The following is a 24,121-nucleotide window of genomic DNA, read 5'->3' on the forward strand; positions in this document are numbered from 1 at the left end:
TGCGGGACTGAGCGAGCCGCGCAGGGAGGGGGGCATGCGGTTGCTAGGGGGCGGAGAAACCCACCGCGTTGCTATGGCGCGGCTCCGCCCACCCCGCCCGCGGCCTCACCTGCGATTGGCAGTGCCGCTAGCCCCGCCCACATCCGTGCGATCCCGCGTGCCGGCGGGGTTTCTCCCGGCTCAGGCCCGAGGACCCCGGCGGGGCCGCTGCAGGCAGCACCGGGCACGGCCCGACCCCGGCCCGACCCCGGCCCGGCCGGTCTGCCGCTGTGCGGGGCCCGACACCTCCAGGGGCAGCGGGGCAAGGGCCAGCCTGTGAAAACCTGCGAAACTCCTCCCTCTGGGAACCCCCTTTTTTCACACCCTGAATTTATCAAATAAGGACTGTCCGCTCATACAGAAATACTGATTTTTAATTAGACACCGATAAATGGTAAACTGTTGACATGGATCCCCTTGCTTTCCCACACGAAAATCAGTAAAACTGCGTGGACAAGGCACAGTTTTGAGTTTTCGCACTTGCAATACAAAAAGCATATGAAATGTGTTCAACAAAACAATACAGCTTTTTTATTTTCAAAAGATTGTATAAAAACCCGCAAGACTTTCAACATCAAAAATCCTTAACCTAAAAAAATAGCACCAGGGAGAGTTAGAAACCTTTAAAAAGCATTAAAAAGGCATTTCTGAAATCTACCTCTCCTTACGTTTTTAGAAAGACATAATAAAAGGCAGCTCTTACAGGGAAAATAAATTCAAGGAAGACTTGTCTACTACAATTCTTATCAAGTAAGCTTAATGCCAAGACAATTCTCATTCCTCTTTTATCTTTGTTTACTTTCCCCAAGTCCTTTTTTTTTTTTCTCTTCCATTTATTTTTCTTTTGATCAGATAGAAAAGGATGTGAGATCTGGAGTATGAAATTAGAGACGCCATCGAACGGAGGTTACGTGTTAGCCAGTTTCGAAAAATAAAATCTGTCAGAGGATCCCAAGGCAGAGGACGGCCGTCACCCCCGCGTCGGGCTCCGTACGGGGACTGGGCGGACAAATTAGTGTTGTGTCTTGGGTCCAGGCTGGGCATAAGGATCAGAGTTTGGTGAGGGGTCCAAAACCAGCCGGCACGGTGGTGGTGACGCCAGGCTTCCCCAACACCTCCAGCACCCGCAGAACCCACCTGGGCATCTTCCCAGTCAGGGGGCTGGTGACAAAGGTGGTGAGAGGGTGCTGCTTGTCCCCGAGCCCTTGCCGAGCGTCGCGGATGCCAGCGGGGACACAGAGGAGACGAGCCCGCTTGGCTTTCTCCAGCGTTTTCTTAACTAAGGTGTGCGGCTCGAACGTGCATCACTTGAGAACGAACCCCTGTGGGAAGACTAAAGAGTAACCTCTGGGCAGGATCAAGAGAAAAAAAAGCCTTTAAGCGACCTGGGCTTCCCTTCCTGCCCATTCCCGAGTGCAACCTTGGGTTGGAGACCGACAGAAGACGGTCCTCAGAGCCTGGGGACAGGGTGGAAAGCCACACACCGGCAGCTCCACGCCAACAAGAGTGGAAAATGGGAGGCTGCCGTCCTCCACCACCTGTCAGGGGGGTGCAAGGGGGTCCCCATGTGTTAGAGAGGTAGAAGAAGCCAGGAGAGAAGCTTTTATTTCCCACTGATGCCATACACCACCTTGTGAGACAGCCTGGCAGGGTTGGCCCGTGGTTTGCACCCAATTAATTCTGAGAAGGCACCCAAGGGCTCTGCCAAACCCAGGTGACAGGTTGTAGTGAACAGCAGAGGTAGGGGAGGACAGAGGGACCGAGAGGGGAATGTCATGAGTTGTTTCAGTGCATTGAAATGTGCATTGGAGCCAAGAGTCCCTGGGAGACGCCGGCCGGGACAGCAGCTCCGTGGTTATGGAAAACCTTGGGGAGACGGAGGGGCTCTGCTGCGCACGCACCCGCGTCTCCCCTGACGCTGGCCATGGGAACAGCACGCCCTGGACTTCACGGACAGCGAGATAATCACTCCGGCAAAGTCAGGGAGCGGAGGAGGGCAATGTAAAATGAGCACAGCGGTGGCTGCAGGAGCTCCCAGTTTGGGGGTACGGCCCAGGGAGCCCCCCAGGGTACTGTCAGGCTGGGGCAGGGCACATGCCGAGCACCAGCAGCGTCCCACAGAGCCACGCATGGGGAGACAGGCGCGCGGGGAAGGAGAGGTACAGCCCCTGCCTGCGGACCCCCAGGACCTGCGCCGGCACGTGCCCCCACCCCAGCGGCAGTGGGGTCAGCTCCGCCAGCCCCACGGGGCGAGGCCAGTGCCGTGCTCCTGGATCCTACAGCCCCGGGCGGGATTTTCCCTGCAAGGAACCCCCTGCACCACAGCTAACACGCTGCCAATACTGCTCGGGTTTGTGACATCATACATGACGTTTGGGGGCTGTATTTTGAAGACATTGACCACTACGCTATCCTTCCTGCCGAGGCACCGCATTCATTTGGGAAATGAATGCTCAGAGAACATTTTCCTTTATGGACACTGGAGCCCAAATCCTCCGTGCTCTGATTACTGTGTAAGCTTTCAAACCACTCAGCAGGATTTTAAAATGTAAGGAAAAGTTTTAGATGCTTTAAAAAGGAAGTAGTGAATATTTGTAAACTACAGCCAAACATATAAAACAGTATTTCTTTAGTTCTAGCTAGAAAAGTAATTCTATCACCTCACAGTTCAGTTTCAGCTACATTCAGGTCTAGGAATTTCCACATTCTTATGTAATGCCTTAAAGCAGCAATAGACGTTAAACAACATAATTAAAAGTTTATCAAAAAAGTCTTAAAATAAAAAAAGATTTGGTTTCTGTAATCCTGCATGTTCAGTGTATGTAACCTGACCAGGGTCCCTTACACCTGCTGCTACAGTTTGGGGATTTTTGGCAGTTGCTTCAAGAGAGGTTTTGTTTGTTTAGGAAAAGCAATAATTTGCTGTAGTTCAAGTATGTCTGCAGCACCCCGGCAGCTGCCTCTACACTTACTGTTCAGCAAGTTGTGACTTTCCAGCTCTAGGCTAAAACGGAATATTTAATGCTCTGTAGGAGACTTTTCATCTCATCGGTTATGCATAGAGCTTCCTGCGCTGGGTAATTAAAGCTCTTTTTGTCCATCATTTTCTACGTATCACTGCCGTTAGTCCCTTTAAAGAAAAGTTACCCTGCCAGGTTCTTTGGTTAAAGACATTTCCTCAGCTCTCCCTGCGGGGCCAGGCTGCCTTCCCGCAGCACGTGGCCGGGGAGGGATGGTGCCGTGGCAGAGTCCGGCGGCCGTGCCCGTCCCTCTCCCGCCATGGCAGCGGAGCTGTGCATCTTTACCAGAGAGACGAGGGACGCTCGGCTTGCTATTCACAGGCAAAGTAATCCTTGAGCGGGGAAAAGAGGTGCTGGATGACGGGGACGCTCCACGATCTCCCCAGCAGCTTCTGGCGAGCCCCGCGGCTGATGTTGGAGACGTCTGTGTAGTGGAGGGGGAAGCCGAAGATCCTGCAGAGCGGAGGCAGAAGAGAAGTGGGTGAGACTTGGCGGCTGCTCTGCTCCCCCAGCACCCACCGGCCGTGGCCAGGACGCAGTGTCCCTCTGCCCTGGGCTCCCTCAAGCCCCAGCCTGTGTTTTACAGCCTCGCTCGGCAGAAGCTTCTCACCGCTAACAGCCAGTGCTCCCCGCCAGCTCGATTTTCTTTCCCAGAGCAGCAGCAAGCAAAGGCATATCGCTTTCCACCCAAAGCCCTCAAAGCATTCACCAAAGGTGACGCAGTCGTTCCTGCTCTGCCCAGAGCCAGCGGCAGACTCGCTCCAGGGCAGTGGCAGGTGATGGCAGCAGAGCAGTGCCCGCATCTCCCACGGCCCCGCTCCTGCAGACCCAGGCAGCCCGACAAATCATCCCACGCGTGCCTGTGCGAGCTTTTCTGCCCCATACGACTTAACCCACTTGTGGATGGGAATAAAGTGCCCAGACCCAGCTGTGGACTCGGGATGTGACCCGTCCAGGGGATTCAAGCCAGGAATGAAGGAGCCCCCACGCTGCACCTGCTGGCTCGTGGAAATCTATATGTGGCAAGTATGTGCACGCGCCTCCCGCCCCAAACATGCCTGCAGGCAGAGAACGGCGAGCTGTCCTGGCTCCGGAGGCTCACAGCACCGATGCATTTACAGACACTGAGGGCAGCCAAAATTAAAATCACCAGCCATGTTAAAATTTTCTATTATGGCTCTGGAGTGCACTAAGCTGCTAAGTTGCACTGATGCGTGCTGTACTGAAACACCGGAGCCCCTGGGTGAGCCAAGAGATGCTGATGTACACCCTGATAAGTTGACAGGAAAGCAGCAAGCCTGGACGGTCACTAAAATCTCAGGTTTTGAGTCTTAGTGAAATTAAGAGACAATATCTCACAGCCAGGACACAGTACAGTACGGGGCTCTTGTCTTACCAATGTGTGCCGACGCGTAGCCCGTCAGGTGAAACACAGCAAGTGTGCCATGCTTTCCTGAAGTACGGTACGGTGTTCATCCCACAATGGCCTCTCCTACAGCCACCACAGCTTTCCTGCTGAAATACCCATCACCTCCGCAGATTGCCTGCCTCAAAGGCTGGAGCAGAAATGTCAAATACCAGAGCATCGCTGCTCCAGGTAGTTGTTGGAGGGAGCAGAAACGCTGCTGTCCCATGAGCAAGGTCCCAGCCCACCTCCACCAGCACACCGGGGAACACACCTCAGCAGAGCTCCGATTTCCCAGTTAAAGGGAGATGCTAGCATGGATTGAAACGCCAGCATGCTGGCTCTATTTTAAAATTGGATTAGGAAAATAAAAGGAAAAGCAAAACAGAAGAGCCACCAATAATCTCTCAGCCAGGAATCAGCACTAGCACTGAATATAGAGAGTAAAAGGAAACGCTAAATATCTAAAGACAATAGAAAACTCCTCCTCCCAGCTCTGCATGTCAAGTCCTCATGCAAGCCTCTCCGGCTTGGCTGAGGTCAACAGATCACTCTCCAAGGAACCACCAAGTCGTTAGAGGTCCTTTGCTGTAAACTCACAGCTCCTGCCCGCTCCGGTGCAGGCCAGACCAAAGCAGCTCCCTCCAGGGCAGGCGCAGGAGCCCTTTTCCCCTGGGTAGCACCCCCCTGAGCCACCCAGAGAGGAGTGAGCTTCAGGAGTCTCCTAAGGGAAGGGCACTCTGCTCCCCAGCATGCTCAGAGCCCCCCAGTGCCAATCCACTTCCCCCAGTGCCCTCCGTAGCTTTTCCCGGTATTGTTTTCGGTATTGTTTTCAGAGGAGCCCTGTGCCCGTGCCATCCTGCCTGCCTCTGCTCAGCGAGGCACCTCTGCAAGCATCGCCCCAAGCTATGTCATGGAGATAGCTCTGACTCATCACACCGGGCGCTTCCGACTCAGTTACAACCAAATGAAAGTTCAATGCCATTTCAAACGGCATGACACAACAAAGGCTCGGTAATTGCTATTTCACTTTCAAATACCTACATGCCTCTAGCTCAGCTTTAATTAGTTTTAACTCCAACAAATACTGGCAATTTATTATAAACAAGCAAAAATATTTAAATCCAGTCTGAGTTTATTGGCTGAGGCTCCGGCTGTGCAAAAACTCCAGTTTTTGTTGCTAGAAGTATTTGGTGTGCAGGACTGTGAGTAATTGGATTTTACTCTACTCCAAGTCCTTCTGTTGTGTTTTGCTGTGAATTTGGGGTGCTACAAGGTATGAACAAAGTTCGGAGGAGCGCAGTCATGCTTTGTCACAGCAGCCGCCGCCTGCCATAGCGTGAGCTTCCCCATGCCGCTGCACCGGGCTGACGGGCCACGGCCACGGCGGCTGCTCGGGTTCACCATCACCAAATCCCCGCACGACACTGACCAGGGCACAAGCCTGCCATACAGCACCCCACATCAGCCTGGGTCTTAAAGGTTGGTGCATATGTGCATCCCCAAGCATCCCCACCACACAGCATCCTGCACAAGCCCTATCACTCTTCCCTCCACAGGCTTCAGGTCCAGGGATGGGGACGCTGCTACGCTTTTCCCACAATCTCATGGTTGCTCATGTGCGTTATCATGTGCACATCACTGCAGGGAAACTGCACCGAACAGGAGCTGCAGCTCTTTGGCTCCCAGGAGCTGGGCTTAGGGCCAAGGAGGAAAGAAGAACCACACAAGCACCATGAAACAAAAACAAAACTACAGCGAGATTCAAAAATGACAGCGAAGAATTACCTGTTCATCCCTGGAAGGTTGCCCCAGAAATAGCGTGCTCGGTGGGCAGCCGATATCTTGATAGCGTCAATCATAACCGGGTTACACTGCAGGCCATGAGACGGGGGGGGAAATAAAAGTTAGAGGTGTGGGATGAGCCCTCTCCTGCACGGGAAGCCCTTCCTCAGTGCACTGCAGAGACCTAAAGTCTTCAGCAAATCCTCCTAAGGATGTAGCCCCAACAAACCCTTGTTCCACACCAGAGCACAGTCTAGTCGGCCATGTGGGCTCCCACACCACAGCCATGGCCAGCAGCTAATGAGAATCACAGCATGCTTCAGTGCTGATTTCTCTGGGCCAGGATCAGGTCCATCAGCCTCCGATGGGGCTTTTACACATGGGGGTTCCTGTTGACCCACAGCCTTTCTTGGCTACCACAAAGTTAACAATCCTTTCCAGTCTCTGACCTCCCTCTCCCTAGAAATAACAGGCATTGCTCTGAACAGATGCTTTCTGCAAGGCTGGCAAAAACCTTCCCCCGGAGAAATAGCGCTCAGGGTTAACCTGATGAAAGCCAGAAGGGATCCAAAGCCAAGACTAAAGAGTTGATTGCTAGCATGTACATCAGACAAGGGGTTTTCCAGCATCGGGGCCACATGAAACCACAGCCAAACCCTCACAGCCTCGGCACACCTTGCACAGCCCAGCAAGTGTCTCCTGTTCCGATGTCTTTCCCAAAGCCAGCGGCTTTCCCTACCTCCAGAAATCGAGAAATGTCCCTCTTGTCGTTGACTCTCATGGCCACCACATTCTCAAACATCCAGAAGAAGGGGCGCTCCTCTCCTGCCTTGGGACGGGCGTAGTTGAGCAGGTGGTAAAATTCAAAGAACAGCCTCCCGGTTCCTTCTGCAAGGGAGAAAGCCGGAGCGGCGGGTTGGGACCGGCTGTGGCACAGGGGGCACGGATCCAGGGGGCCTGGCTGCTCTCCCCACCGCAACTGGCATGGAGACAGTCTGTGCTTTGCAGGTGCAACCCCACAATTTACAGCTCAGAGAGGAGCCACCACCGATGCAGACCGAGGCTGAACTGCTTCCATGGATTTTAAGGTGGCTCCGCACCCCAGGAACACCCCGGGGGTACCCAGCTCTGCAGAGGCAAAGTGGCCTTACCATACAGCCCCTTCCTGGCCGGGTTGACAAGGGACAGGTCGTTACAGGGGCTTCCACCGATCACCAGGTCAAAGGGACCCCACTCCTCGATCTAGAGCAAACAGACCCAGTTAGGAGACGGCACGTAAGCGGGTCCCCTTCCCCAGCCGGGCAGGGGCTGCAGCAGGGACGGGTCAAGGGCTGGTGGGGTGAGACCCACACGGTCACGGCACCACATTCCCCAGCCCTCCCACAGAAGCAGTGCTCACGTTTCTCTTGGTTATGTTCCTGACATCATGCACATAGGTGATGTTGCCCTCATGCCGCATGGTGCCCACAGCAATGGGGTCTTCGCAGATCTCCGAGGCGATGTACTTCTCCACTTGGATGCCCAAGTCCTTCAGCACCAGGTACCCTGCCAAGGGACAGAGGTCTGAGATTGCACTGCTCTCTTTAGTCTCCCAGTCTCCATCGTCAGAAGCTCGATGTGGCCACTCTCGTATGTGCTAGGTGGGTGCAGTCACACAGGACTTCTAGATGAACAAACTTATTTTTCTGACCCATTCCTCCAGGCAAGTTTGCTCCCAGAAACTTGAGTCAAACTAGTTGCCCTCAGGCACTTCTTCACCAGAGGCCAGGTTACCAGCACTCCCACAGCTCCTGCTTCTCAGTGAAATCAGCAGGCCAAGACAGCACTCAGCACAGCAAGAACCTCTGTGAGCAACATTCCCACACCTTCCCTCCATCCCGCCATCCATCCCTCCTCCACAGCCCTGTCCAGCAGGAAGGAGAGCCTCTGCTCTCATCCCCTTCTGATGGGGATCCCCCTGCCCTTCACCCCCTTCTCCCCACCAAGCTTTCAGAGACAGGTTCGAGGCCATGAAACTAGTCATCCCCGACTTGTAGTGCTGCAAGCCATCAGGACGGTCCTCTTCCAGTGCCTCACCTGTTGCTATGCCATCAAATAAAGAGAGCACTCGAATGGGTCTCCTCTTCGCTGGTGGGACCGTTGGGTAGATTTTGGGTGCAGCCTGCAATGGAAGGACAGCAATGAAGCCCCTACTCTAGACAGTGCTGCGATGCTCTATGAGGCCAAACCTCGGCTCTACAGGAATCGCCCACACCTTCAGAGGAGCATCTGCACAGCCAAGAGCCCACCATCCTTGGAGAGGGTGGATGAGCCAGACCAAGGCAGAGGCCGAAGAATTTTGAGCTGTTTGCCCTGCCCTCTGCAGCCCTCTTGCCCAAAGCCCAGCACACTGGGCTCGCCTGCCCCCAGCCCTTACGTATTCCTGTCCCTTGTCGCTGGTGAAGAAGTCCTGCAGGCGGGTGTTCCAGTCCTGCCGGCGCTGCAGCACCCCGTAGCTCCTCTGGGGCTGGCACATGTAGCAGTTCCAGGGCTCCTGCTCTTTTGCCTTGGCCGACGTCCCTCGCCCCACCAACACCTCCAAACACTCCACACAGAAGCACCTGCCCAAACCACAACACCTCGTGCCCATCACCTCCAGAAACCCCTCTGGGTCACCCCAGCCTCTCTGGAGTCTCCCCTGCCATGCACCAGAGCCCCCACCCTGTTTTGCAGGATGTTTTTCCAGGCAGTAGCCCATTTTTTAGGGCAGCTAACACAAGCTGGTGACCCAGGCATGGGTAAAGCTGCCATCCTCCCCAGGGCTCACTCAGGTGCAGCCCAGCTCAGCGGGGACAGGTAGGCTGTGCTGGGACATGCCGCATAGCAGCCAGCTGGGGACCAGCACAGCACCCTGCCCAGGCTCACGCATGACCCAGCTTCCCTGTGGCTCCCCAGGAACTCTGCTGGGAGCTCAGCCCAAGGAACGGAGACAGGGATGCACGGGGCCCACCTGCAGCAGCTGGCGTTGCTGCAGAGCAGCAGCTCCTTCCCTTCGCAGCAGACAGTGCAGTAGGACTGGTAGCCATCTTCGTCGTACATGTAAAAGAGCTCCAGGAATCTATCCTAGCAAAAGGACAGCCAGGAGGACAGAAGGATGGAGGATCAGGATCCATGCAGCTTTGCTCTGTCCCTGATGCACTGTGAGAGCTCGGATGCACGTCCTCGATGCTTTACATGGAGAGAATGTGCCAAGGGACAGCCCCACAGCGGACACAGCATGGCCAGGATCTGGCAGTCACCCCTCCTGTCCCGACAGCGCTGGCTGCAGCAGGGCTGACCGCTGCACCCCCTCCTCTGGCCCCAGGCTCCCACTCAGCCCCGGCACGGCAGCACTTACCCTGCACGTCTGGCAGAGGCCCCCCTCGAACAGCGGGTGGAAGGTGGCTGGGTTTCTCCTTCCGCAGGACAAACAGCTGTCTGCGTGACAGAGAGAGCTCCGCTCACCCCGGGGCAGGCACCCTCACGCAGGAGTGCAGACCCTCTGTGGGGCCTCTCATCTGAACCGCGTGCAGGTCGAGATGCAGCTGTGGCTGCCCCGGGAGCAGGTCCCGTGGGGAGGTTCTGCACAGCAGTCTGCTCCCATCAACACAAAGGGAGGCCCAGCAATCTGCAAGCACAGCACTTTACCCCTTCCTACACGGTGCAGTTAAAAAGGGACCCATGATCTTTGCCTCGTGCTGCCTGCAAGCACCTGCACCAGCCCCACACCTTCTCCCAAGAGAGATAGGGCAATTGATTACCTTCGAGACTCCCACTGTTGTTCGTAACTTCAGAAACCATTTGCTCTTCATAAAATAAAAAAAAAGAGAAAGGTTTATCACTCCTTATGTAACAACCTTTAAATGCGCTCTACTTATAGATGCCTCATTTCTTGCATTAAAACTGCTACGGCTTTGCTGAGCCTTGCACAGAGAAGGCAGGCCATGGGCATATTAGAAATTTTGCTGCAAAACCCATGTCCTTTCACTGCTGGAGATATCAGAGCTAGAGCTCAAAGTAGCAACACAGATTATTTCCAAGCTGAGCAATTAATGGAGCCCAGCTTGTGGCACCATGTCTTGCAGTTGTGTTCGCTGATGTCTTGTAAGGCACAAGCAAGCAACACGAGACCACAAATCTCCGGCCTTCAGAAACCACGCTGGGAAGAGCCAAGCCCTTTCCCAGAGGTTTCCCAGTGCTTCTCAGGATGCACAGCCCAGGCCATGCTGCTCCCCAGCTGCCAGTTACCTCGGGTCTGGTCCTCCTCCACTCGCTGCTCCTTGTTGTTGTTGCAGAGGTTGGTCTTCAGCCTCTTGGGAGGGGGACACTGCTCGAGGGACAGCACCTCCTCCGTCCCGTTCCTCAGGGCCCCGTTCTCTGCAAGGGAAAGGCGGTCCCCTGGGGACGAGTCTCCAGCCCCAGAGCTCCCCAGGACACTGGCGTCATCTCCTGCTGAGCCCTGCCAGGTCCCACCCCAGCCATCTGGGCTCCCCACACATGGCTTGAGGCTCAGCTGGGTCGTTGACTTCCAGGAGCAACGGCTCTCAGGGCGTTTTACTCTGGCTTTTTGCAACGCTACTCTGTGAGGGACCCCACTGAGGAGTGAGGAGCGCCAGGGCCGCCTCAGAACCAGGCCAACTGCTGCTGCCCACGCCAGCCCCATGCCCAGCTCATGCCACCACCTCACCTGAGGCTTTGGGTGGTCGCAGTCCCTTGAAGCCCAAGGGTTTGAAGCCGGTGAGTGCCCAGTCGATCATGGGCTTCAGCTGCTCCTCCAGAGACTCTCCAGGAGTGGCCGCAAACGTCTTCCCCGACCGGCTCCGGGCAACCTGCCGAGAGAGGAGGGACGGCGTGGGCTAGGGTGACGGGGGCTGGTCCCCAGCCAGGGAGCGGCGTGCCTGCAGCGTGCATGGCCCACATGCCTGCCAGGGCCGTGTGGTCCCAGATCCCCTCCCCACAACGCACACACGTGAGCAGGGCTCAGTGTCCCCAGCACAGCGGCAGCTGCTGGATTCCCACTCTGGGTGTGCCCTCGGCCGCGCTCCTGTGCCTCCCCATCCCTGCAACGAGCCCGTCCCACCGGCCCCAATCTACCTGGGAGCTGGGACAGCCCAGCCCCGGCTCTCACCCAGACTCTGCTCCACCATAAGCAACAGGAAGCAAAGAAACGGCAGAAGAGGTGCCTGTGGGTTTGCAGCACCGTAACCCGGGGCGTGATGCATCCCCTGGATGGGGATCAGACCCATGGGGTGCTCAGTGCCAGCTCTGACCACAAAGGGCATCCGGCACCAGCCCAGGATACCTCCTGCCAGTGACACTGCCGTGCAACCACGATGCTGCCGTGTGTCAGAGCCCTTGGAGGGAGCCTGGACCCGGGTTTTCGGGAGCAGCAAGACCCTGGAGCAGCAGCAGCTACTCCTAAACACTCGGGGATAAGCAGAGTCTGGCCCCATGGCTGCACTTGGAAATAGTCCCAGCAGCGAAAGGAGGGTTTTCCTACAGACATCTGTCCACATTGCCCCGGCAGATGGGGGACATGATTAATTCCGGACTGTGGCAGGAGGTCCCTCACTGATCGCTCTCAAGGTGATTTGCAGGCATTATCCAGAACAACCCCCAGATGCAAAGCAACGTGCAGGGACAGAGGCAGGAAGCCCTGGCCCCAGCCACCTCCCCACACACTGCCCGAGCTCTGCAGGCACCTGGGCTCAGCAGATGCCCGGCTTCCCAGCTGGGGCATCTCTTCCTGCCCCAGCAAAGCATTTCCTTCGCTGGCTCAGCTGCGACAGCCACCCTGGCTCTCCCCACATCCCACCGCCCCCCCCCAGAGCCCGGGCGCTTCACTTGGGACCTTATCCATCCAACCCCAGCTCTGCTCTGCGGTTACCTCCAGGGCGTGGTATATGGCTCGTCGGTAGGAGACCAGCTTATTAAACGTTGAAGAATTGAAATGCTGCCTAAATGCCATCAGTCCCACCAGCTTGTCTGCAGAAACCTGGGAGAGCAACAAAAGCTTACCAGCGAGCACGGGCATGCCTCACTTTGTCCGTGTCCCCCACAGCACCATGCCCCCCGCACCGCAGACCCGGCCCTGCAGCACAGCAGTTCCCGGCATGGCTCTCACGCCGCAGCCAAGAGCGCGGGGTTGCGGTCATGCCACGCTGCCGGGGTTTTGTCTGGACTGCGGAGCCGGGCGAGGAAGCCCAGTGTCAGCTTTGCAGAGGGTGACAAGCAGCAGAGGGAGCAGGGCAGAGGCGGTGGCACTGCAGTCATGACTAGGACGGGTGTTTTGCACCCTCTGCTGGCACCACACCTCTGCCGGCACAGCACAGCACGGGCACCTGGCACAGCGCTTCCCTCCGTCCTGCCTGCAGCCCAGGGGAGGTGCAGGATGGCTGACGGGTGATTTGCTCCAGGAGGGCATCTCTCACCCGGCAGGGAGCAACAGCAGCAGCCCTAGAGACCAGGGCAGACGTCCCTGTTGCTGGATCCTGTCACCAGCCTACGGTGGCCCATCATTCGTTATAGACACTAGAGCTATGAGAGCATGCCAGAGCCTGACTACGCTAAAAGCACGGGTCCCTGCCCGGGGAGGCTGCAGCTGGGTGCGCACACACACCCCAGAGGCAGCCCCAGGAATGGGACAGATGGCAGAAATGTGCAGGGGAGGGGACTTCAGCCTGGGCGAAGCCGGGCACAGGCAGGGGCAGGCAGCAAGGCTTACCTCAGAGAACTTCCCGTCTCCAAACCACTGCACCCACCGCATGCCTGTGACAGCCTGCCGCTTGGCTGTGGCTCTGTAGGAGACGACGATCGCAGGCCACCAGGAGAAACCTTTGATCTTTCCCCAGACGAGCTCCCCAATTCCAAATTCCTTCCCATCCTGAAAGCACAAGAGGACAACGCCGATCAGCCAAAAGCACACAAGCACCTGTGTGGGGGAACAGCCACGGGACGCCCTGGAGAGCTGCTCTGCCACGTGTCACTCACTGCAGCGTGCATGGACCTCTGTGCAATGATCTATAAAAGCTGCACCCCCCTCAAAAAACAGGCAGAACACATCCCCGGCAGTGCTGGCTCCCAGCCCCGCACCACGCAGGAGCTCGTCGGGAAGGTCTGTGCATTGCCAGCCCCACACCAAGCCCAGCGCCTGGCACGCACGGTGCAGTGCGTGCTCTGTCCTGCGCAGCCCTCCTGGCACCAGCACCCTGTGCATGCCCCCTCCTGCCTGCCCTCCCAGGGTCTCTGCAAACACCGGGAAGCCTTTTCCTGCCTTCACACAAACCAGCAGCTAGGAAGCTCTGGCTGTCACAGAAGGGCTTGCAGCAGCACCGATGATGGGAATGAGCAAGGCAGGCGGGCAGCAGCTCCTGGGAGCGCACACAGAGTCTCCCGATCCCCTTGCCCACCACAGCCATGTTTGTCTGGAGAACTTTGCTCACTGCACGCTGCTGCCAGGCCACGAGACATGGCCCAGGCTGAGGGACGTGGGAGGCACGGCAAGGGATGCTACGTGTCCTGCCTGCAGCAGGGAGGACTTCGCGCCGAGGCTGCTCCCTGGGCTTCCTGAGCAGATGAGGTTCCTCCTTGGCACGGGGAAGCCCCCTTTACAGGGCTCACAGCTCAGCTCGTCTGGCTGCACCCCAGAGAGAGCACCCACCCTCCGCTTGTTCCCACAGGGAGAGCAGGAAACAGGGCAGAGCAAAAACAGAAGAAAAAGAAGAGCTGGGAATTTTGATGTCACCATGCCAAGGGCCCCCAACAGGCAGCCTGACGGGGACCATGCCAGCACCGTGCTGTGCTTGGGGAGGCACCTCTCCCACAGGAGCAGAGTGACCTCCTGCCTGCAGAGCCCTCCTTCCCAGCTTTGTTCTGCAATTAGGCACCTAATTATGCAGCAAGATGCAATTGCCCAATTCCTGCAAGTCTCGGGCCCTGCCCTGACGCCCGCAGGCACTGAATCACTCTCTGCAGCTCCAGCAGCTTCATTCCTCTCCAGCATCCCCCGACATTTTCTGCACACGCAACTGCCTGTCCCGGCAGGGCAGGGCAGGGCTGCCAGCCCGGCGTGTGCCACGCACGCGTCTCTCGGGGGCCCTTGGAGGCTTTGCAGTCACACGCGTGGCACAGGCAGCGGCTCGGCAGGATTGGTCCCTGCACAGCACCGGTCTGCAGCAAGGTGCCCCCTGAGCAGCACTGACCCCGCTGCCCTGCCACTGCCCGATGGATGGGGACAGCCCGGCACCATCACACCCTGGACACACACGGAAGGACGGGCTGGGAAGAGGAGGCAGGAGAAGCAGCAGTGAGGTTTCCAGAGGGTCTCTTCTCACCTGCAGGCTTGGGACAAGCCCCCGCACCGTCCCAGGCACAGGATCTCAGCACAGGAGCAGAGTTTGGCCCCGCCGTACCTGGTACTCCAGCGCCATCCGCGTGTCTCTGCTCTCCGGCTCCTCGGTCCCCAGCTCGGCAGAGCCATTCTGCCCCTCCTGGGAGCTGCTGCCAGAGAGCGTGCTGCTGCTCCGGGACGAGTCCCGGGAGTCCTCCTCCGTCAGGTCGATGGTGGTCACGGGGACAGATGTGGCCAGACGCCGCTTGGAGCTCTGCGTGGCGGAGGGAGCGGAGTGTGAATGCAGTAGGAAGACGGGCAGAGGGGCAGGGGGGAGCACAGACCTTCCCGATGTCACCCTGAGCCCCTCGGCCAGGAGCCAGAGAGTGAGGAGGGAGGGGAGAGATGGGGAGTGGGGATGCCACCGTGGCCAGGAACAGAGGGAAGGGCCCAGGACTGGGGTGTCTGAGGGAGAACTGCTCTGCTTTTCCTTGCAAGACACACAGAAAACAATGCACCACTTGCTCTCTTCCCTTTTCCTCTCCCTATTCAGCCCAGGGTGTTCAAAGCACCCAGTTCATAGCAAGGGACAGCAACAGCACACACACCCCCACTGAACAGGGGCGGGGAAACTGAGGCACAGAGCGGCTACAACATGTCTGAAGCCACTTGGCCAGGGCACACACAGCTGGTCTCTGGAGCCCCAGGGAAGCCCCAGGAAAACCCTGACACCCACGCAGACCCTCACCCGCAAGGGAGTTGGCAGGTCCCTGAGAGTCTCCACGCTGTTCGTTTCCTTGACCTTCATCTCATGCTGGGTCTGCCCTGCCTGGAAGATGAGGCGGACGGGGGGCTTCTGCCTGAGGCTGCTCTCCCAACCGGCGCTGCCCCGGGGCCGCACCTGCAACCAGGAGAGAGAGGTGCCATGGCATGACCACCTTCCCCGCGCCAGCAGCACGCAGGCACAGTGACAGCCTCTGCTCCTCGGGGCTGGGCACTGGTGGCACCAGAGCCCTGGGGATGAACAAGAGCACGGGGAAGGCGAGAGGAGCGTGGATGGCCGCGAGAATCACCTTGGGCTGAGCTCCTTGGTGTGACTGTGCACTTCCTGGCATCTCCGCCGAGCTGCACAGCCGTGCGCAGGAGCATTCATTGCTACAGCCCACCAGAAGCTGCTTAAATCAACTTTTGTTTCCAGCTGCCATGTGCATCCTCGACTATACCCTCCCTCACCCTCCCTCCTTGCAGCTACAGCCATGGCGGTGCGACCAAGAGCAGCGGGAGCCAACAGCCAGGAGGCCACCAGGAGAGTCGCGGGCCTTGGCAGAGCAGCCGTCCCGGGCACAGCACCCCACTTACACATGCGTGGGTGCTCTCACACATGTGTGGGTGCGCTCCCTCGCACAGCCCAGCCCTGTAGAGACACCCAGGGCAGCTTTTCCCCTGCGGTTTCAGCAGCCACAGTTTACAAAACAGTCTAACCCAGGCGTGTTTCCTGCATCCGGCATAACTGAGTTTCAAAATGAAATGAGATTTTGCAAGTGAAAAGCCCCAAATCCAACATAGTGGGAAAGCAGAATTTTCACCCCGGTTGGATTTATGGCTCTTTCTTTTGGAAGCTGCCTTGTTACAGGCAGATCTCCAACCTTGGGGTTTTATTTCAAAGTCAAAACAATAAAGCCAGAAGGCAAAAATGCTTCCAGACCCTGGAGGTTTGTCAACCTAATCAACAAAAGGGGCAGGGGGGGACAAAACTAGGTTCCAGCCCCCAAGCAGCTAAAAGCAAGCCACCCGGAGAGCTGGAGACACAAGAGGCATTGGTCCATCAATACGGCCAGGACTTTTTAAAGAAAATATCAGCACAATAATTATTAGACTGCTGCAACACATAATGGGCATCGCTGCATCATGCACCATATCCTCCTGCTGCTGCTGACATAATGTAAATCAAGAATTTAAAAATGAAAACAAATATTATTCTTGTAAATGGATATTGCATCTGCCGTTGGACTGTTCCCCCAGCACCAAGCGCAAGAGCTGCTCCAGAGGGGAACGGGCGAGTGTCCCAGGCACCAGCTGCCCCCGGCAGACAGCCCACAAAGCCCCTGGGCGGCAAGGTCTTACAGCAGCCTTGGTGAGTACTTACCTCCTGCGTCCCAGCGAGAGTGAGCGGCCAGGACAGGCCATCCTTGGAGAGGTCTCCCTTGCTGACCCTCTTGTTGTTCTTCAGGGATGGCAGCCCCAGGCCCCCGGCATCTGCGCAGGGACAAGGCAGAGCAGCCTCAGCGAGCCATCCTGGCCGTGGCCCCCACACGCCTCTGCCCACGACTGCTCCGAGCAGCAAGATGTGATTTGTAGAGACCGAAACCTCATCTTGGAGAAATGTGGCCAAGAGCAGAAGACAAGCTGCATGCCAGAGGCTGCCCACCACGGTACTGCTGACACCGGCAGTCCCAAACCACACACCTGCCCCAAAACTGCGAGGGACTCTAATACCAAGTGTGGAGAACTTATGGATCTTTTTGTTCCTGAAAGCTCAGAGGCATAAGGAAACTATTCAGGGCTTGTCATCAGTTCATTTAAAGCAGGACCTTGTGAACCCAAGAGGTGGGATTTGGGCACCACAACCGGAGCATCCCAGAAGCTGTGATGCAGCCCCTCAGGCCAGCAGCACTTCTTTGGTGGGAGTTAAACCATCATGGGGCAGAGCCAACATCCCAGCGTGGCACCCATTTCCACAACCGCTTCTGTCGCCATGACCTGCGCGTGCCATCAGAGAGCAGAAGCCGGTGGAGTCATGGAGGGACCCCGGCCACGGCTGCAATGCTGCAGCCCCCAGCAAGCCCTCAGGACAGCAGGTGGGAGATCCCTGACCCTGTGCGTCCTGGGCACAGCACATCCTGGGCACAGCACGGCGAGACTCACCTGGAGCGCTGGGCTTCCTATTCGCCTCCAGAACAAGGGCGGGTGCGTCGTTAGTGGGATCGGTGCAGTCCCCGTTGATGAGGATCAGCTCCGTCCTGCAGTCCGCCTCATCCCGGCCATGGCTCTTGTCCTTTTTCATGGTCGCCTGTGGAAGCCAGAGTGGAAAGGAAATTTAGCCTTGCAGAAAGCCCCAGGGAAGGCAAAGCAGACAGTGTAAGCTCTTCAAGCCAGCCACAATTTCTCATGCCCTTAGCAGAGGGATCTGACCAGAGACCCATCTGGAGTGATACCAGGAGCTAACGGGCACCTGGACAAAACCTCCCTATACACATGGTGGCCCTGAAGATCCACCAGCTCCAGCTAACAGAGGCCCCAGATGCAACCTGCTTGTCCTTAGGGAAGCACCGAGGCTTTTTTTCAGGGCTGCGCTCGCCCAGCCCCACCATCTGTACGCCATGGAGCGCTCCTGGTCTCTGCACTGCCCAGCCCAGAGTGGCTCTGCCAGAGTGGTCCCAGCCACGGCTCGAGACCCTGTCCGGAGGGGAGCTGCACTTCCCAGCCATCCTGCAGAAACCCGGGGACATCCCACCCAACCCTGGGCACCAGCCTCACTGTGCTCCGGCTGCCCAGCAAATCCAGCACACCCAGCAGTGGGAGGGCTGTTACAGCAGCAGCGGGACACGACAGCTCGCATGGGGGTCAAAGTCCTGGTGCCTGTAGTGAGTTAAATTCCCCCTCCCAAAGGGAGAAATCTCCTACTGCACCCCCTTACCTCAGCTCCCCCCTCCCAGCATGAAGGGGCAGGGCAGGGGTCAATGCGGCAGCACTCACGCACCACCACCCCCTGCCCCAGGGGTTGGGGGAAGCAAGTGCCAGCGTCCCCCCCGCCCCAGGAGCTGCTGCTGTGCAGATAAAGCCTGGCCAGGTGTCCCCCGGGAGAGGTGGGGCACGGCGCCCAGATGCCTCTGCCTTCCCTCGGGAGCCTTGCCTGGATCCTGTTTTGGGAAGTGGAAGCTCCCAGGCTCTCCCAGAGGCTCCCAGGACTACGCTGCCTCATTGCTGGGCTATGGATCTGTGCTGCAACTTGCCCCTTCGCCAGCACAGTCATTTCAAGAGCATGTAAGTCAGCTCAACCAGCTGAGGAGCAAGCAGGGCTTTATCCAGCTAAACCCTGTTAGGAAACAAAAAGCAACGCCCCCCAGCCCCAAAGAGACCCCAGATTTCCAGCCCTGCCGCCCCCTCCCTGGCGCTCTCGCTCAGCATTGCCTCCAACTACTTCCAACAATTGAGATTTCTGCTTCGAGATAATCTGTCAGCACCTCTGACAAAGACCAATCGTGGTTTGAGGTTTCGGATGCCGAGGGCAGCCTTAAAACCCTGGAAACATCCAAAACCAAAGAAAAACAGGTGTCCAGCACCCACCTCCACAGGCAGAGCCCCCAGGTGCATGTCCTGCCTCCCCCCACAGACACATTTCCTCAACAAAGGGATGAGAAGGAGAGAAATGGCACCAGAGGGAGTCTAAAGCTACGTAAACCCCTACAGCTGTGTGCAGAAATCCCACTGCTGCAGCACATCTGCTCCCAGACCCGGCAAACAATTCCTGGGAGCTGCCCAGACTTGCTGGGCTGCCCCCGGCCCGGGCGGCTGGTCCTGCACACCGACCCCGGATGCTCTCGGATGCAGCAATGCGCCCTGATATAGCACAGCCGGGTCAGCTCCACCAGGGTCTGCTCCCCCTCCCCAGCCTGTGATGACACAGAACGGCAGCAATCGTAGCCACCAGTGACGCTGCCACAAAAAAAACAGCAAATCTCACAAACAAAAATAGTGAATCTCATTTGGGAATCCATACAGCAAGGTGAGAGAGGATACACTGAGCTCTTAGCACGAGAGTGACCCAGAGGAGGGGCTGGGGACAGGGAGATGGGGCAGCATGAGGCTAAGATCCAGGGAGGACAGGAGCAGGCATGGCCACCTCCCAGAGGTGTCAGAGGCCTGTTTGGGAGCCTCAGACAGGAGCCTGAGCCCAGGAGGTTCAAACTTGCACCTCAAAATAGCTTTTTCTCTCTCAGCCCCAGGGCCTGCCCCCGTGCCCAGCACAGCCAGCCCACAGCAGGCGACCGGGCGAGCGTGTCCCTGCCAGCCCTGCGCTGGGGAGGCAGAGGGAAGGGTGACACAGCGGCCAGGTCTCCCCGGGATACACAGCCAAGACTGAGCACCCGATGTGCCAAGCTCGGCTTTGCTGAGTGCTCAGGGAGCTCCAACATTGTCTTTGTTCCAATTATAAAGTGGGGAAAAAAAGTTACCACTTTGGAAGGAACTGCTCCCTGGCAGAGCTGGAGACCCACACTCGGCAGCTCTGCCGGTCCGTGGGACCCGGCCGCAGGCACTGGCATAAGCACAAGCATTTCAGCTCACCGGGCGCAGGCAGGGCCTGCAGCGTACGTGCAGGAGCAAGCAGTGCGTACGCAGGAGCATATGCACTGCTTGCTCCATACACTTCCCTAGCTGCACCACCCGAGATAACTTGGGGACCTCCTGTCACCATCCTCTGATATGCAAGCAGGAAAGGGAACATCATAGCACGACCCAAACTGCAAAGCTAGTCAAAGTCTCACTTTCCCAAAAACCTACACCTAGGAAGCAGGACTGCGATTCCCATCGCTTCTCCTGTTGCTGTTGCCTTTTGCACTGAGCAACGAAGCTGCACTGCATGCCCAGGACCATCCTGCCTGCTAAAGAGGGCCGTCCGCCCCTCCAGCCACTGAGGATCTCGCACAGGAGCCACCGTCCTCGCAAGCCTCACCATCTCCTGCTTGTGCGGAAGACCCAGCTCTTTGTCCTCACCTCGCCTTGCAGAAATGCACACCAACATGTGCACACAGGGCATTACAAAAATAATAGGAAACAGAACACTCCCCTCACATGTTCTGTCTCACGGGAGGAGGAGAAAAACAGCACTGCAGTGTTTGCATTGCTTAATGCACTGCAAACATACAGGCATGCACTACAGCCATACGCTTCATACAAGAACCCATGAAGAATAAAATAATGCAGAATTCCAGCTCAGATGCTCAAAGCTCCCCAAGAGACTGGCACTAGTGGCAGCCCCAACACTGCCTGGTGACCAGGACATGCCCTGCAGCGATACCCCACCAAGACAATGAACCCGCTGACTCCAGATCCCGCCCTAGTTTTGCAATACCAGTTTCTTTAAGGTTTGCCAAACTGGTTAAAGACCATGCCACAACATTAACTGCTTAGAGAGACTCACAATCTCTGCCGGGCCGAGCTCGCCGGCTGCCCTGGAGCGGGCAGAGTGGGCAGAGCGGCTGTGCTCACCTGCGAGGCATCCCGGCAGGGCCGTGCCTCCGGACCCCTGTGCCCCCCTGGACCAGGGCTGCTCCCCCAGCCTGGCTCAGGCTGGTTTCAGTTTTCCTTCTTGAGAAAACAGGCTGGCCCTTATCAGGTGCGTTTCCCCAGTAGGTGGAGAGATTGCAGGGGAGACAGCTGGACTTTGCCTCCAGACAGGGGCATGCATATCAAAAGACTGGAGGGAAGCTTTTTACATGATGGCTGGGATGGCAGCCATCACCCAAGCCGTGTTTGAATAACAAAAAGAAATAAAGGACCCCAATGGCCGGGGCTAGCTCCTTCCAGCCTGGCTCCTGCCGAGGGCTCTGGGCTATCTATCCCGCCTTTAACTCTCCCCAAACTGAACATTTCCCTCTAATCCTGGGAAGAAAAGAGTTGCTGGGTTGGCAGTTTAGTAAGAAAGGGAGCCCATTTTGGTAGATATGCTCATTAAGAAGGGCAGGCTCTCCCCTCCCCTGCCCGTTTCCTGTGCCTGGCCCCTCTCCGGCTCTCGCCGCGCTCCCGCGCTCCAGCACTTCCCTCCATTTTCCCCCTGTTTCCTCTCCTGCCCCCCCTGCCCCGCTCCGCTCGCCCGCCGGACCACGGCAGACCTTTGCGGCCACCCCCAGGCTCCAGCACGTCGCCCGCTGCCTTTCAGCAAAGCTCGGTTGAAAGAAAAGAAACAAAAAACAAACCGGCCCCTCCTCTCCCAGTGAAGACCAGGCCTGAGAAGTCTCCTGGGCAGCCACCATCACAGCCAGCCGCTGCTCCAGCCGCTCTAGGCTCTTTACCATGCTCATCTCGGTCATGTCCCGCTGAGATGAGCCACGCTGGCTCTCCCGAGCCCCCTGCCCAGGGACGTGCCCGGTGTAGAGCAGGCGCCGGGGCCGGTACTGCCTGCGGGCAGGGCTGGGGGCTGCGGGGGCTCCGCCGTTGCGCAGGTGGGTCTTGCCTCAGTGGTGGCAGGTCCTCCGTCCGGAGCGGTTACTGCTTCATCTTTCCCCTGCACAAGAGGACATAAGGCTATGACAATGACACCTCACTGTCCCCATCTCCCCCCCCGCCTGGCCCCATAGGACGGGGGCTCGAGCCTCCAGCCCTCCCCACCGCCAGGGCCTGGGACACTCTGGCTCAGTCCCCCTCATTTCATTAAAAAATTAGGAAACTGGAGATAAAGGCAGAAAAGACAAGTCCTGCTGCAGGGGCAGCACGTTTCAGCCCCCTCGCTCCTTCTCCTGCCCCCTTTCCGAGGGAGGTCGGCACAGCATCAGTGAGAGCCCCAGGCCCAGCACTTGCCCCCGGTGCCCACCCGCTGCTCTCCGCTCCCGGACTCCTGGGACTTGTGCCCCACGTTGGGGCCACTCCGGAGTTTATTTCTCTTTCTCCGATGCTCTCCCTTCCCGGAGCTCCTCCCGGGCTTGGGAGGAGGAGGATGCCGGCAGAGCTACCCCGGGTTCCCCCGCTCCCCCCGGGTCGGTACCTGCCGGCTGGGCCGGTGCCTGGCAGCCGAGCGCGCCCCGGCTCCGGCCACCCCCTCCCCTCCGTCCCCAGCCCCGGGGAGACTTCACGCCCGAGGCGCCGGCCGAGAGCTGCTTTCCTGCGAACAGAGGAAAAGCAAGATGCACTGACAGTTCCTTGACCCAAGAACCGAAAACAAAGGTGTTCAGCCCCGGCAACCCTGCCTGTGACTCGGCGGGCCCCCGGAAGCCCTCCCCGTGCCCCCCTGCCTGCGGGGCGGCGCTGCCCGGGGCCCGCCGAGCCACAGGCAGGGAATGGCCCCCCTCCCCAAACCCTCCCCGCCCCGGAGCCAGCACTTGCCGAAACGGCAAGAAACCGACGGGAGCCCGAGGCTCCGAGGGTTTGCCGTGCTCTCGCCGCGGCCCCGGGTTCTGCCCCTGTCCCGCTTCCCCCGCCCGTCCGGGCATCGCCGGGGCACAGGGGGTCTCCAGCACCCGGCCCGACCCCGCCGTGACAGCCCCGGGACGCGCCCTCGGGATACGCGGCCGCGGCGCCTCCGCGGGAAACTCCGAAAGTTGCGACGGGAGCCGGAGGGGCGGGCGGGACCGGGAGGGAGCCCGGCCCGGGGGTGCGGGCGCGCCGAGCCCCGCAAACCCGCCCGGGGGCCGAGCGCCGGCAACAAGTGAGCCCCCGGGGGCGGAGCGCCGCGAGTCCCCGGGAACCGGGCACGGGGCCGCCCGATCGGCCGCGTCCGGGGCGCTCCCACAGCAGCAGCCACCGCCGCGCTCCGGTGCGCCCGGTGCCGCGTCCCCACCCGCCCCATTGTCCCCCGCCGCCGCCAAGCACAACAAAGCAGCCCACGAGGATGTGCCGCGGCTCCGGCCCGGGCGGCCCCGGCCGCCCCACAGTCCCCCCGGTCCCCGGCTCCACGCTCACCTGCGCCGCGGCGGGACGCGCCGTCCAGCGGGGCCGCGCCGCCGCTCGCCGCCGCCCGCGCCCCGGCCGGCCCCCGACAGCCCCGCGCTCCGGTTACATGGCGCTTTAACCCTGCCCGTGCTGGGCAGCCCCTCCTCCTCCGCCGCCACCGCCGCCGCCCCACGCCCGCCGCGCCGCACGGCGGGGGAGGGGAGGGGAGCGCGGGGCCCGCACCGCACTGCCCCGCCCGGGCCCCCGGGCCCGCATCCCCCCGGGCCCTGCATTCCCCCGGACCCGCACTTCCCGGGGCTCCGCACCCCCGGCGCCCCTGTATCCCGCCACAGCTCCGCATTCCACCAGTGTCCGGCGGCCCGGCAGGCGCCCCCCCCGCCCCCGTCCTCCGCATCCTCCAGCCGTGGCTCCGCATGCCCGGCGCCCCAGTATCCCGCCACTGGTCCTTATCGCCCGGGGCTCCTTATCGTGCAGTGCCCCGCATCCCTCCCCGGTGCCCGCATCCCCTCCCGGGGTTCAGCATCGGTTTCCCGGGACTCCACAGCCTCCCTGATGTCTCCCACCCTCCCGGGGCTCCCCATCCCTTGGTATCCCCCGGCACCCCGGTGTCGCCCCCAGTGCCCGGCATCCCCCCAAGGCTCAGCATCCCTCCGGGACTCGGCCCTTGGAGCCCCCCAGCAGCTCAGCCCCGCGGCAGAGGAGCCCCCCCCGGGGGAGAAGGGGAGAAGGGGCACTCCGGGGCCGGGCAGAGCCCTCACCCCACCAAGCCACCCCTCTGCCCACCGGCTTTCCATCAGCACTGTGCCCCTCGCAGCACAGCGACCGGGGCAGACAAAGCCTCACAAGTTTTACAGTCAG

The 24,121-nt window shown here is 59.0% G+C and overlaps 1 protein-coding gene across 2 annotated transcripts; it reads right to left on the minus strand.

Moving 5' to 3' along the window:
* Positions 1-449: 449 nt before the first annotated feature.
* On the minus strand, positions 450-23,339 carry DNMT3B (DNA methyltransferase 3 beta). 2 transcript variants are annotated; one of them, XM_075768471.1, is made up of 21 exons: positions 23,273-23,339; positions 22,359-22,475; positions 21,670-21,881; positions 17,522-17,666; positions 16,743-16,852; positions 15,345-15,497; positions 14,679-14,870; positions 12,992-13,150; positions 12,155-12,262; positions 10,955-11,096; positions 10,516-10,644; positions 10,029-10,073; positions 9,626-9,705; positions 9,239-9,351; positions 8,666-8,849; positions 8,326-8,410; positions 7,649-7,794; positions 7,401-7,491; positions 6,989-7,137; positions 6,253-6,338; positions 450-3,512 (listed from the first exon to the last, which is right to left on the minus strand). In XM_075768471.1, the coding sequence occupies exons 3-21, from the start codon at positions 21,685-21,687 to the stop codon at positions 3,371-3,373; spliced, it is 2,277 nt and encodes a 758-aa protein (XP_075624586.1). In that variant the 5' UTR covers positions 21,688-21,881; positions 22,359-22,475; positions 23,273-23,339; the 3' UTR covers positions 450-3,370. The 2 variants fall into 2 exon arrangements, with proteins under 2 accessions (XP_075624586.1, XP_075624585.1); XM_075768470.1 differs by having other exon boundaries at positions 21,574-21,881.
* Positions 23,340-24,121: the final 782 nt, after the last annotated feature.

This window comes from Balearica regulorum, chromosome 16 (genome assembly GCF_011004875.1).
Source record: "Balearica regulorum gibbericeps isolate bBalReg1 chromosome 16, bBalReg1.pri, whole genome shotgun sequence".
Lineage (NCBI taxonomy): Eukaryota > Metazoa > Chordata > Aves > Gruiformes > Gruidae > Balearica > Balearica regulorum.

What these genes read in the sequence shown, in the direction of transcription:
- DNMT3B (XM_075768470.1), bottom strand. Translation starts at nt 21,687, where the DNA reads ATGACCGAGATGAGCATGGTAAAGAGCCTAGAGCGGCTGGAGCAGCGG. An exon ending in CTCTCGCTGGGACGCAGGAG is followed by an intron (nt 15,498 to 16,742) that starts GTAAGTACTCAC and finishes TCCTGGTTGCAG; the next exon opens with GTGCGGCCCCGGGGCAGCGC. An exon ending in AGCAACGCCAGCTGCTGCAG is followed by an intron (nt 8,850 to 9,238) that starts GTGGGCCCCGTG and finishes TGGTTTGGGCAG; the next exon opens with GTGCTTCTGTGTGGAGTGTT.